This window comes from Lipotes vexillifer, unplaced genomic scaffold (assembly GCF_000442215.2).
Source record: "Lipotes vexillifer unplaced genomic scaffold, Lipotes_vexillifer_v1.1 scaffold1212, whole genome shotgun sequence".
Classification (NCBI taxonomy): Eukaryota; Metazoa; Chordata; class Mammalia; order Artiodactyla; family Lipotidae; genus Lipotes; species Lipotes vexillifer.
The window spans coordinates 238,499-252,049 of NW_006778423.1; the positions used below are offsets into that span (position 1 = coordinate 238,499).

General features: G+C 40.0%; 1 protein-coding gene across 1 annotated transcript in view; it reads right to left on the reverse strand.

Annotated features, from left to right (window-relative positions):
• Nucleotides 1-13,551, reverse strand: part of KCNMB2 (potassium calcium-activated channel subfamily M regulatory beta subunit 2) — a 250,759-nt gene that overhangs the window by 8,642 nt on the left and 228,566 nt on the right. Inside the window, exons 3-4 of the mRNA XM_007451623.1 lie at nt 7,803-7,973; nt 5,223-5,418 (exon numbers count right to left, since the gene is read on the reverse strand). Coding sequence (XP_007451685.1) covers nt 5,223-5,418; nt 7,803-7,973 — 367 coding nt within the window. The remainder of the gene's footprint in view (nt 1-5,222; nt 5,419-7,802; nt 7,974-13,551) is intronic.

Genomic DNA, 13,551 nt, shown 5'->3' on the forward strand with positions numbered 1-13,551 from the left:
TTTTTGCGGCACGCGGGCCTCTCACCGCTGCAGCCCCTCCCTCTGCAGAGTACAGGCTCTGGACGCGCAGGCTCAGCGGCCACGGCTCAAGGGCCCAGCCGCTCCGTGGCATGTGGGATCTTCCCGGAACCGGGGCATGAACCCGTGTCCCCTGCATCGGCAGGCGGACTCCCAGCCACCGTGCCACCAGGGAAGCCCTGGAGACATTTTTAGTTGTCACACTTGGAGGGAGGATGATGCTAGTCATCTAGTGGGTAAAGGCCAGGGATGCTGCTAAAGATCCTACAATGTACAGAACAAGTCTCCACCCTACCCTCACAGATGACAAAGGAATATTCCACCCCAAATGTTAATAGCCTTGAGGCTGAGAAATTCTAGTCCAGATATGTATATTCTCTGGATGTGCAGAACTCAGAAGGCTTCAGAATGGTGACAAAATGAGGGGTGATGCTGAGTCTGGAGTTATAAATAATTGGTTAATTTATACAATTTACTCTCCATCCAAAATAGCTGTCTTCCTCATGACAGCGATATATAAAATACCACATATATGGTAGTACACTACATACCAAAAATGGATATACTTTCTGGTTTTGCACAAAGATTCATTTTTAATACTCTTTTAAATCAGATGGGCATGTTTTGGGGATCCCTGGTGGGTAAACAAGGTTTTAAACTCTCAAAGGAGATCAGCATTAAGAAATTTAACAACCATAGTGAATTAATACTCAGCCACAGTTTATGATTCCTGTGACAGCCTTGTAGTCAGAAGAGGCAGGGGCTCTTGAGCCTGCTTGCAGCTCCTAGAGACTGTTAGTCAGCCAGTTGCTCCACAAGAGCATGCCAGCTTATCAGCTTAAGCAGCTTCAGTTGTAATATGGACAAGAGGTTGGTCACTGAGTTTAAAAGCCAAAGAAAAAGACTATATGAGAGAGTGTGAAAATTTAAAAATAAAATCCTTTTGGATATCTTTCTACAAAGAAGCAGACAGCTTGACTGATGTACCTTTGCCTCCTGTTGTCCCAAATCAAACATTGTCAGTAGTGCCTTATGTATCTCAGTAAAACCATGCCCATTCGTTGGTAACTATGGGAAAGACTACTATTTTTGGTGAGCTTGGGGAATAGTAATAAGAAGGAGAGGTCAAGACAGAGAATATTTTAATTTTTCTCCCCAGGAATATCCTGTATATTTCTCATGCTACATTAAGATCATAGTTTAGTGACCTTTTGGCATGGCGATAACTGTGTTTTCCACGTATTTACTTCTGATTAAAGGCAGAGGACAGCTAACCAGTGAGTGAAGAACTACTGGGCCAGGAAGGTGATCCTGCTGTTTGGTGTTTTCTTTCCCCCTGGAAGTGTCTGTTGATTCTAGAAGGGGGCTGAGATCCTAGAAGGTTGGATGGAATTTTTGACAGCCTTAAAGAGCTAAGGGCAGGAATTATCATTAACAACCTATCAAGTGGGGGCTCTGATGACACCCTATTCACTTTGGGCTGGGACTGTTAAGGGCTGCATCCTAGGAGTAATGGTCAACCTGGAGAAGATAGGTCCTCAAAGGGACTTAAGTTCAAACTTGAATATCTCAATTTATGTAGTCAGAATAAAGTGATCATGAATGGCAGCTAGGGGCCTTGCAGAAGCAAATGGAAATAATTTTTGGAAAAGATGACATCATGATATCAACCTAGGCTTAAAATTGTTTTTATAAATAATTTTGCAGATACGATGTTTGACAACCAATAAAAAATAACCAGACATTACAATGCAACATGAAAACAATTAAGAAAAAAAAATAGAACAGGCACATAGGGGCTTCAGATATTGTAGTCATCAAAATAAACATTAAAATAACTACAATTTTACTTTTATGTTGAAGAGTTTAAAAGAGAAGAATTAGAATACTGCAGAAAACTAGAAATTATAAATAAGATCTAAATGGATATTCTAGAAATGAAAAATACAATAAGAGAAATTAAGAGCTCAGTGGATGGGTTTAAGAGATTTGTCAGAGCTGAGGAAAGAACTGTGAATCAGAAGGTAGGTCAATATCTATAATGAAGCACAGAGAGACAAAAGGAGGGAAAATATTGAATACAAAAGAGACAGGAAGACACACAGGGGATACAGTGATAATACCTAACATACAGTCCATAGGAATTCAAAAAGGAGAAGAGGGGAAGAATGAGAGCAGAGATAATATTTGATGAGATAATGACTGAGAACCTTCTGAAATTGACAAAGAACATCAAGGAAGAGGGAGAGAGGCCCTGGGAACACTAAGCAGGCTAAATAGAAATAAATGTTTACTTTGGCACATCGTAGTTCAACTGTAGAAAACCAAAGAAAATTATCTTTAAAGTAGACCAAAATTACCTTCAAAGAAATAGCAATTAGACTGAGAGCTGATTTCCAAATAGTAGTAATGCTCACCAGAAGACAATGGAATGCTTTCAATGTACAGAAATAAAATAACAGCCAACTTAGAATTATATACTCAGTGAATATATACTTTGAGAATGAAAATGAAAAGAAAATATTTTCAGACAAATGAATGCTTAGAGATTTCTTTAGAGCAGATATTGCACTAAATAATTAAAGAGTGTTCTTCAGGAAGTAGGAAAAAATGATCCCAGACCAAGGATAAAGGAAGGAATGAAGAATAAGAAAATGGAAAATGATGTGGACACATCTAAATAGATAGCTACTATATACAAAAACAATAATAATATCTTCATGGGCTTAAAGTATATATCGAATAAAATTGATGATAATATATAACTTGAGAAGAGAATAAATGGAGTTAAAATGTTTTAATATCCTTGATTAGTCAAGATTGCAAGTTGTAATCACTAGTTAAACACTAAAAGAATAGTGACAGAACACATAATTTCCAAGAAAATAGAGGGGAAAATGGGATCATAAAAATAATCCAGTGAAGAAAGGGTGGTCTTTTCATAAATGAACTTGGACAAATGATTGTCCATATGAATAAAAAAGAAACCTAGAAACTTGACTCTTGCATAAAAATCAATTCCAGGCAGATTGTACTCTAAATGTGAAAGGAGAAACAATAACATTTCTAGAAGATAGTTTGGGAGAATGACTTCATGATCTCAGGGTAGGTGAAGACTTTTTAAACAGACAGCAGGACAACCAAACGTTTGACAAAAGAAAAGAAAACGAAAGAAAGGAAGAAGAAGAGGAAGAAAGGAAAAAGAAAAAAAGAGAAAAGAGAAAAATATTGACAAGGTTTGGTTGCACTGGAATTAGAGACTTCCTTCATTCAAATAAATCATTAAGAGAGTGAAAAGGCCACCTTTCATTTCAGGAGAAGGTATTTGCAACGCAACAATCAAGGAAGGTTCATATCTAGATTTAAAGAATTCCTACAATCAATACTAAGAAGAAACCATCCAATAGAATCAATTCAATAGAAAACAAGGGACTTGAACAGACATATAAAAAAAAGGATATTCAAAATGCCAATAAATAAATGAAAATGTACTTAATAACATTAGTCACCAGAACTGCAAGGTTCTGATTTCCTGCAAGTGCAGGATATGTTTTATTTCTTTGCTTTCATGGTGGTTATGTGGGGGAATCTCTATAAGAAGTGCTTGAGCTGTACTTTTTCATTTCTTGCATGTTTTACAGTTAAAAACAAGGTAAATAAACCAAACAATGACCTAGTATCATACTGACAGCAGACAGAATACTGGTCCTAAGATTTTAACTGAGATTTTCCATGGTAGGTTCACTCCCGATTTATAGCTTACATACTGCATTCATAGGGTTTATAGCTTACATACTGCATTCATTCATACTGCATTCATTACTGTAGTGATAAAATGTCAAAACGAGAAGATGGAAATATGTCCCACTTTTTGATGCCTATTCAATTTTGGCCAGTTTCCAATTCCTTGGAGATTTGAGAGTTTTACAGACATTCATCATTACAGGTCAGTTTTGATTTAAAAACTTGACTTGAGGGATCTTGAAAAATGTATACTTTGTGGGAGAACTAAGCTATGTATATTTGTAGAATAGGATTAGGACTGGTATTGTTTGTGGGTACCACAAACAAAAGGAAATCAGAGCAGACATTGTGTCCTCAGAGATATTTGCAAGAATTCTTTTAAGTTACTGTAACCAAAGTGCAAGGTGGGTTTACTTACTTATTGTTAATATATCACAAAACGAATCCTATGTTCTAGTATCAAGCTTTGCAGCTACTGCATTTTTTTCAATACATATAGTCTGTATCATTTAAGTGCTGATAATTGTAACGAAAAGTTTTTACAAGAAAGGCTAGAGTTGTGAGAATTGTATCCTGGTGACGAGAGCCAATTGTCCTGTTGGAGAATGGTATCAGGTTGTCTTGGCATGTGAAAGTACTCTGGTCATCTAAATTGCTACCATAAATCCAAAACACAATGTATTTAACTTAAAATTGATAATGGCAGGTTGGTTCTGCTGACACGTTAGTAGTCATCCCAGACCTTTTAAATGCAAATTTTATGTGCAGCTTTAATACAATACATATTGAGCATCCAGCATGTGGACTTGAATGTGTTAGTGCTGGAAAATTCAGCCTCTGTGAACATAACACATGTGAAGAAATATGCACAGGCCCACATACTGTGACCATGGGTTGAAGTTTCTCACCTGTGCTCTGCTCAGCACTCTCCATACTCTGTTCTAATCCTCACAGTGAATGACCTGCAAGATGGTCATTGTTATTACATTTTTAGAGAAAAGGATACTGAGGCTCAGAGAGCTTAAGTTACATCTCCAAGACCACAGAACGAAGTGACAATGACCGTGGAAAAGCAAAATATAGTTTTACCCCGTGGTTCCCAGGTATATGACAAATATCTTGCTTTTTGGCTTGTACAACTGTGACTAAACTGCACATTTGGAAGACTGTCTATTTGTGTATCAATAAGGATATAATGTTTACCCTTCTAAATGAAAGTAAAGGCTAAATCTTCACTGTTCCAAAATGGGGAATGATTTGACCACCACTTGCACAGAAAATAAATGTTTCCCAAGTAAGAGAGTCAAGTAGTGTAGTGAGTTCTGTGACTGGATGAGGAAGGGCCTGCTTCCTAGTGGCATTTTCCTTTGAAGTGCTGGCACAGGGGAACTTGATAGAGAGATGGAATGGTGCGGAGCTGTGTGGGGGTGAATGAGATGCAGTGTGCGCCCAGCTCCTACCTCATGATTGATTTTCATTGTCTCTTCCGTGTGGTAGAGAAGGAGCTTCTCTCCAGAAGTAGTCAGGTTAACGTACACCTGGAGACAGGGGTACTGAGAGAGTTTCCAGCAGTCCGGACCACAGCTGAAGGAGCAGTTAAATGTTTCCGTGATGGATGCATTCAGCAAGGTGCACTGAGCCTCCTCGGTCCACACACTACACAGAGAGGAGGAGAATGAGCACAGGCCCAAATGCCAAGGGCAAAGAAGGCGTAATCAGAGGGGAACATTTGTCAGCTCCTTGACCTGAAGAACCTTCAAGATCTACAATACAACCTATTTGTTAATGTGTATGTTTTTAAATAGAGCAGAGCTTTAGGCTAACTATAATATAAACACAGACAAACTTTGCCTGGCATCTGAGAACTTTGCCAATGATTTCCATCAGATATAGTATTGATTTAAGTTAGATATTTTTCTTTATCAAATTCACTGGTAAGCATAAGGCAGCATCTTTTTACATCACAACCTGTACTCACCCTGCATTTCTGCATTTTAAGCTGCTTCCTGCCATGCCTTGGTCCTCACCTCGCAATGTCTGCCCAGTTTCTAGGCAGCGAAGGGTAAGGGAGAAGGGGAGGAGAGATGGTGAAAGGGTGGAGGGGCTTGAGGTCCAATGTGACAGATGAAAGGACAGTGATGTATTTCTTTAAGGTCTTTCTAATAAGGGAGGAAAGATAACTCCACCTTTTGATTATACCAAGAGCAATCACTTATTGCATCCCCCTTCACCCTAACTGGTGCTTTACATACATTGTCTTCTTTGTTCTCCCAATAACCCTATAGGTTAGGTATTAATTCCTTTTAAAGCTGAGTGAATTGACAGTCAGAGAAATCAAATACATGCAAGGACACACAGCTAATAAGTGATGGACACTGTGATTCCATCCAGTCCTCTATTTCTCTACTGCCCAGGCTTGTTCCATGGTGCTGCCCTTCTTCCCCACATACAGTGGAAAAGAGGCGCTTGTTATATGCAGATTAATGGGTTCTTATCAGTGCCCTGGGACCTCTCAATTAGAAAGATTAAACAAACAAACAAACCCTCCAGCTGCCCATTGGTCAGCTTTTCATTCTAAAACATTTATAATTTTATGATGAAGGGTAATATTTGTGATTAGGAAGTAACACACCCAGAATCAATGTTTTGCTTCTGGATATATGCTGATTACCAGAGTGATCAGAAAACATTATTTGCAGATTAATAGCCCTTCTTTTTGCTGGACATGTGTTGACAGGGCACCCTTTCCATGTCCAGTTTCATACCAGAGCCAGGATACTAGCACTGACCCCCTCTGGTGTGGCAGTTTGTATTTTCCTGGGACATGGGTGGTCAGATTTTGCTTATACAAGGAGGAAAAAAGTCTTAGATGGTTCTAAGCAGATGTGAAGATCTGAAAGCGGTTTTGGAGTCAGTGAACTCTTGGGGCCTGAGGCATCAGAGCTTTCACTGAGAAGCAGCACAGCTGAAGGCATCAGAGAAACAGAGCAGAGCAGCCACAAATGGGAAAGATGATGCCTTAATTTTAGCAGATTACTGTGTTTCAACTAGAGTTTCCTTCTAAAATGAAAGTATTAATTTAGGTGGGGAAATGAATGCCACAAAAGGGTTTGATTCTCTTTTGGATTGAAACCTCAATTTTTCATTTTAAAGGGCCTCGTTTCTTTAAACTGAAGCACTCTGAGACCTTCCCCCTTATTTATAGCGATGCTGGGCTTTCCTGTGCTCAAAGTGCCCAATTTACGGACAACAGTTAGCTAGAGATGCTGTGGAGGTTTATCATGTGGCTTACTCAGGAGGAATGCACTTGACAACTCAGTACTCAATTGCCTCTCTATCTATTCAGTAAACCTAGGGCAAATATTTAAATAAGAGGGGTTCAAAATCTTTAATTTAAAAAGTTAGGGCATAGTAGTGTTTTTCAACCTATTAGAATCACCTGGGGAAATTTAAAAGATACTGGTGAATGGGTCCCACTCCAGACCTACTAAATCTGACCCTGTGGAATGATTGTGGTGGGGCCTGGATGTCAGTATTCTTAAAAGTTTCTCAGGAAGTTGAAATGTGCAGTTGAGAACCACTAATATGTGGGGTGATGGAAGAGTGGGGTGTGGTGGAAAGGAATGCAGGTGGAGAATGGACAGAGGTGTGAAGAGGCAAGAATAGGGATTCTGGAATTAACAGGATGTGGTTTTGAATCTTGGCTCTGCCGAACACTAAAGCTGTATGACACTGGGCAAATTATATCTATCTTGAGCCTCAGTTTTGCCATTTTTATGAGTATATTCATACTTATAGAATAGTTATGGGAATTAAAAAAGTAATGTATGGTGAGTCCCTGGCACATAGTAAGCAGTTTATACATAGAACTATTTTTATCATTATTGTTAGATAACATTATTGACAAATAGTATGTGCCAGGCACTGCTCAAAGTTCTTTTTAGGAAAGAAGGTAAGGAAGAGGACCTCAAGATTGATAAGCTGTGTGGGAGGAGGGAGAAGGGAGACAAAAGACAGACCCAAGCACCCAATGGCTTTACCTCTGCATGTATGAGCGCAGGAGTGTGATTCCCAGCAGAAAGTACATCATGATGGAGCACACCATCATGGCCAGTCCCAGGAGAATGGCCCGGTCCTCTCCTGCTTTCAGTGCTGTGACAGTTTTCCTTTTGTCCAGGAGGTCATGGTCCCTGATTTTTTGGTAAATGTTTCTGAGGTTGAACATAATACAGTTTTACTTGAAGTCCACAGTTAATCAGCACACCCCTAAAGAGTAAGTTGCTGCTCAGGCCTTCCTAAGGCAGAGATGCTGAGACGGGTCCTCCAAATCCGCCTGAGTGCAATTGGATCCCAGCATGTGACTATTGCTTTCCAACACACACGTGCGCGCGCGCGCGCGCGCGCGCACACACACACACACACACACACACACACACACACACACACACACACACACACACACACACACACACACACCAACCCTGAGCAGAAACAAATCTCCCTTCTTTCCTTGGGACCCATATCTAGCAGTCAATACTTTTGCCTTTTCTCTAAGTCTGAAGAAAGAAAGCAATCCCTTCAGCCCTTAAAATAATGTTTTGGGTTTGTTTCCTTTGCCAACCCCCAGCTGATCGTCATTGATCTTTCTGTACTCTCTGAATACCTAATGGAGCATTAATTCAAATAAATGGCAACATATATGAGGAATCTATCAACTTAATATCTTATTTCCCCTCGGTAATAATAGACAGAATTTATCCTGGTTAACATTTTTCTCAGGCTTAGGGTTGCTTAGGGCTCTGTTGACTTGAGACGTATAAGAAATGTGGAGATGTCCAGTGGTGACCCAGACTTCTTTTCCTGTACTGTAAACATTCGAGTGAGTTTACAAAAATGTCAGTCAAATCAAGGCCAGACTCCATAAGTTTGGATAGTTTTATTAGTATTTTTTAAAATGTTTGAGCAGCAACCTATGGAAAGAAAAAAACAGATTGGAATCAAACTGTCTCCTAGTTCAAAACCTGATTTCATGGCTTACTAGCTGTGTGATCTCTACAACTTCCTCAGCCTTTCTAATTCTCAGTTCCTTGCAAAGTGGAAATAATGTGTAACTACATTGTTATGGTTAAATGAGATGACATAAGTAGATTATCCAGGAGAATGACTGACATGAAGTATTTAATAAATGTTCCCATTTAAAAATGGTGTGGGGAATGCACCTATGGTCAGCTAATCTATGACAAAGGAAGCAATGATATACAACAGAGAAAAGACAGTCTTTTCAATAAGTGGTGCTGAGAAAACTGGACAGCTACATGTAAAAGAGTGAAATTAGATCACTCCCTAACACCATACACAAAAATAAACTCAAAATGGATTAGAGACCTAAATGTAAGACTGGACACTATAAAACTCTTAGAGGAAAACATAGGATTTCCTTGCTGTGATATAAATCACAGCAAGATATTTTTTGATCCATCTCCTAGAGTAATGGAAATAAAAACAAAAATAAATAAATGGGACCTAGTGAAACTTCAAAGCTTTGGCACAGCAAAGGAAACCATAAACAAGACGGAAAGACAACCCTCAGAATGGGAGAAAATATTTGCAAACGAATCAACGGACAAAGGATTAATCTCCAAAATATATGAACAGCTCATGCAGCTCAATATTAAAAAAAACAAACAAACAAATCCAAAAATGGGCAGAAGACCTAAATAGACATTTCTCCAAAGAAGACACACAGATGGCCAAGAAGCACATGAAAAGCTGCTCAACATCACTAATTATTAGAGAAATGCAAATCAAAACTACAGTGAGGGGCTTTCCTGGTGGCGCAGTGGTTGAGAGTCCGCCTGCCGATGCAGGGGACACGGGTTCGTGCCCTGGTCCGGGAGGATCCCACATTCCCACATGCCGCGGAGCGGCTGAGCCCGTGAGCCGTGGCCACTGAGCCTGTGCGTCCGGAGCCTGTGCTCCACAATGGGAGTGGCCACAACAGTGAGAGGCCTGCGTACCGCAAAAAAAACAAAACAAAAAGGTCCTCTAGAGATTGGGATTGACATATACTCATCAGAAAATCTACAAACAACAAATGCTGGAGAGGGTGTGGAGAAAAGGGAACCCTCTTGCACTGTTGGTGGGAATGTAAATTGATACAGCCACTATGGAGAACAGTATGGAGGTTCCTTAAAAAACTAAAAATAGAATTACCATATGATCCAGCAATCCCACTACTGGGCATATACCCACAGGAAACCATAATTCAAAAAGACACATGCACCCCAGTGTTCATTGCAGCACTGTTTACAATAGCCAGGTCATGGAAGCAACCTAAATGCCCATCGACAGACGAATGGATAAAGAAGATGTGGTGCATATATACAATGGAATACTATTGATTCATAAAAAGGAACGAAATTGGGTCATTTGTTGAGACGTGGATGGATCTAGAGACTGTCATACAGAGTGAAGTAAGTCAGAAAGAGAAAAACAAATATCGTATATTAACGCATGTATGTGGAACCTAGAAAAATGGTACAGATGAACTGGTTTGCAGGGCAGAAATAGAGACACAGATGTAGAGAACAAACGTATGGACACCAAACGGGGAAAGCAGCGGGGTGGGGGTGGTGGTGGGATGAATTGGGCGATTGGGATTGACATGTACACAATGATGTGTATAAAACTGATGACTAATAAGAACCTGTTGTATAAAAAAATAAATAAAATTCAAAAAAATAAAAATAAAAATGGTGTGGGGAGCTACACCTTTATGACACGGACATCAGAACATCCCCAAATTGCTGTTCTTCTCCAAAGAATTTCTAAAGGACAGAATGTCAAGGTAGTGAATAGTGTAGAAAGCTTATGAGTGGAGGGTTGGATTTGAAATAAGGTCTAGCAGAGAAGGCAGAAAAGAAGTGAGAAATTGCTGGGGGTGCTGGCTGGTTGAAGAGATATGTGAGAAATATGGGAAGGAGGCAATGCTCAAGGATTCTGGAAACACAGGCAACCAAGTAGCCATGGAGAAGGAAGCTTTGGATTGCACAGGTGTGGGAGTGGGGGAGTTGCTGGCTTTTAGGGCTTGGGGACAGAGAGGAGGACACATAGAGTGCTGAAAATGGAGAAAGAAGCTCTTATTCCATTTTTATTTTAAGCTTCAGACAAAAAGCCAACATACATGAGACAGACTTCAGATTTTCCTTTTAAATTTTCATCACTAGTCACTCGCGTTGCTTGAAAAAGAACTAGAATCCAGTGTGGAACTTTGCAGAGGAGAAAAGAGATGCCTGTTATTTGTATAATTGTGTGTATATTCAGGGATTCTATTCAGCTTCATGCTCCAGGATGGCCTTACCGGTGTTTATGGCTGGCATACATTCTGGGGCGCTGGTTCATTCTGGACTGGTTGTTAGATATTTTGATTCCCTATAGAAGTATGAGAACATGTATGTACTTAGTATATTTCCAAAAGGTTTTAAGGAAGACCATATGTTAATCTGGTTATTAGAATATAAAATTAATGGATTAGTTTATTATCATTTTACTATTATTTAAAAGTTCTCTTCATGAGGTAGTTTATATAAATCTTACTCTTTCCTTGAGGAGTGGGCCCTTTATAGTAGGAGAATCATAGCTAAATAGAGGACTTTGTTCCTCATCTTTTCATGACCGTGTCCTTCCTGCCTCTTTCCCACCAGCCCTCACTCATGGCCACTCATTCTCCGCATGGCCAGAAGCTCTGAGAGCCCACCTTTTTTATTACTCTCCAGCTCCCAAGCCTAGTGCCTCTGGACTAGCTAGCTGGCTGGCCAGCTTGCAGACTTTTGACTTCCTCAGGCTAGCCACCACCCATCCTCTAAGTTTCCCCATTCTTTTGTGAGATTTTCTTTGGAAAATGTAGGATTTATATCAAAGCTCTTAAACTTGATTCTCTATGAGCCTGAATGAAAAAAAAAAAAAAATCAATGCCCATTCAGTTAAAGCCAGACTTCGGAAGCAAGAAGAGACAGGCTGAGTCTGAGTGTCTTCAAAGGCCTGCTGTAAAATAATATTACTTTCCTGTTGTTATTTATCAAAATGTATTTAATTCTAATGGCTGCATTGAGATTTGGATTTCCTGCAGGTGGAAGGCAGCAAGGAGGGAGCAATAGTCTCAGCTCCAGAGTAGTAGGCTGTCACACTGCATCACTTACATCAGTCTATACCCATGAAAGAGATACAGTGTAATCAGTCAGTTATGTTACTAGAACAAGAAGAATACAAAAATGATTCAAATGGGTAATTTAGAAACAAATCACAATTTGGAAATGGTTAACAAATGTTCTTCACGTGCTCTGGGATGTGTAGAGAAGAGGGAAAATGATTGGTTTCCACGCAGGCTAAACACATCTGGGAAATCAGGATATTACTCAGCAAAATGAAAGTGGATGAGTGAGGTGGGACATACTCATGAAATTCATCAAAAATGAATTTATTGCTAATTGAATTAATGGATAAGTTAAGGAATGAATGAATAATTTGGAGGAATAAAGATTCACTTAAAGTCTACGAACCTATTTTGAATGTTGGTAACCTCTAGTTATTGTATGTGGCCCCTACCCAACAGGAAGACCAACATGAAAAAGAAATATCAACGTAGGGTAGTAAATTCAATGATGGAGCCATTCACAGCATGAGTATAGAAGAGGAGTAATTTTCCCAGCCTGAGGGAGCAGGGCAGGGAGCAAGGATTAAGGTTAGGGAAGGCATCCTGGAGGAGAAATGCCTTAAACAGAATCTTCAAGATTGAATCCAAGTTAACCACATGACACAGGGAATCAAGGGCATTTCAGACAGAAGGAATCACATGAACAAAGGATGGAGATTTGCAACTACATGCTGACTGTCAGAAACTACACAAATTTTATTATTACTCGGATGAGTGTGGGACAGGGGAAATGGGGCAGATGAGTTTGGAGTGGTAGTAGGTTATGAAGAGTTTTTGTAAGTCATTTAAGGAACTTGGCCTTTATCCTGTAGTTAATGGGAAGATGGCAGAGGGTGACATGATCAGAACTGAGTTTCAGAATGATCACTCTGGCTTCAGGGTGGAGATTAGATTAACGATGGAAGCACGCTTAAGTCAGAAAGAAGAATTAGGGCATAGTTACTATAGTGTTGGCAAAGGATGATGAGGGCTGGATCTAGGATCGAGGTAAGATAGATGGAGAGAAAAGGATGTATGGAGAAATATCTAGGACATAAAACTTCAGGATTTGGTGACTCATAGAATATAGGGGATGATGAGGAAGTGAGAAAAAGGGTATAGTTTAGATTTATGCCCAAGAACTTAACTTGGACGACTGGGAAAATAGTAGAGGGTGTTAAATCAGGGGTCCTTATTTTGCTATTCTTCCTGGTTCCATAGGGGGTGTTTTTGCTGCCCTGGCTAAGAAGGGAGAGGCTGATTGTTCATTTATAGATTCTCTCCCCCACAAATATAGTGTCCTGAGCTCAGGTGAGGATTGACTAATCTGATTGGTGAGATAGGCCAGAGCCTGACAGTCAGAGACCCTGTCTACATTTTGGGTGAGACTGAAGATCACTGTTTATGAGTGGCACAATTTTTTTCTCATCCTTTTGGACTTGCCTTTGTTCAGGCCTGGTGTGCCTTGGCCTCGCTATCTCTAGGTAGTAAGCTCCAGGTGGGGAAGGGAGTGTCCATAGCCTGAGACTAAGTGGATTAGGGAGGTGCCCCTCCTATGCCAAGTTGTCTTCAAAGCTGGGGGTAGGGGGGGGTGGGGG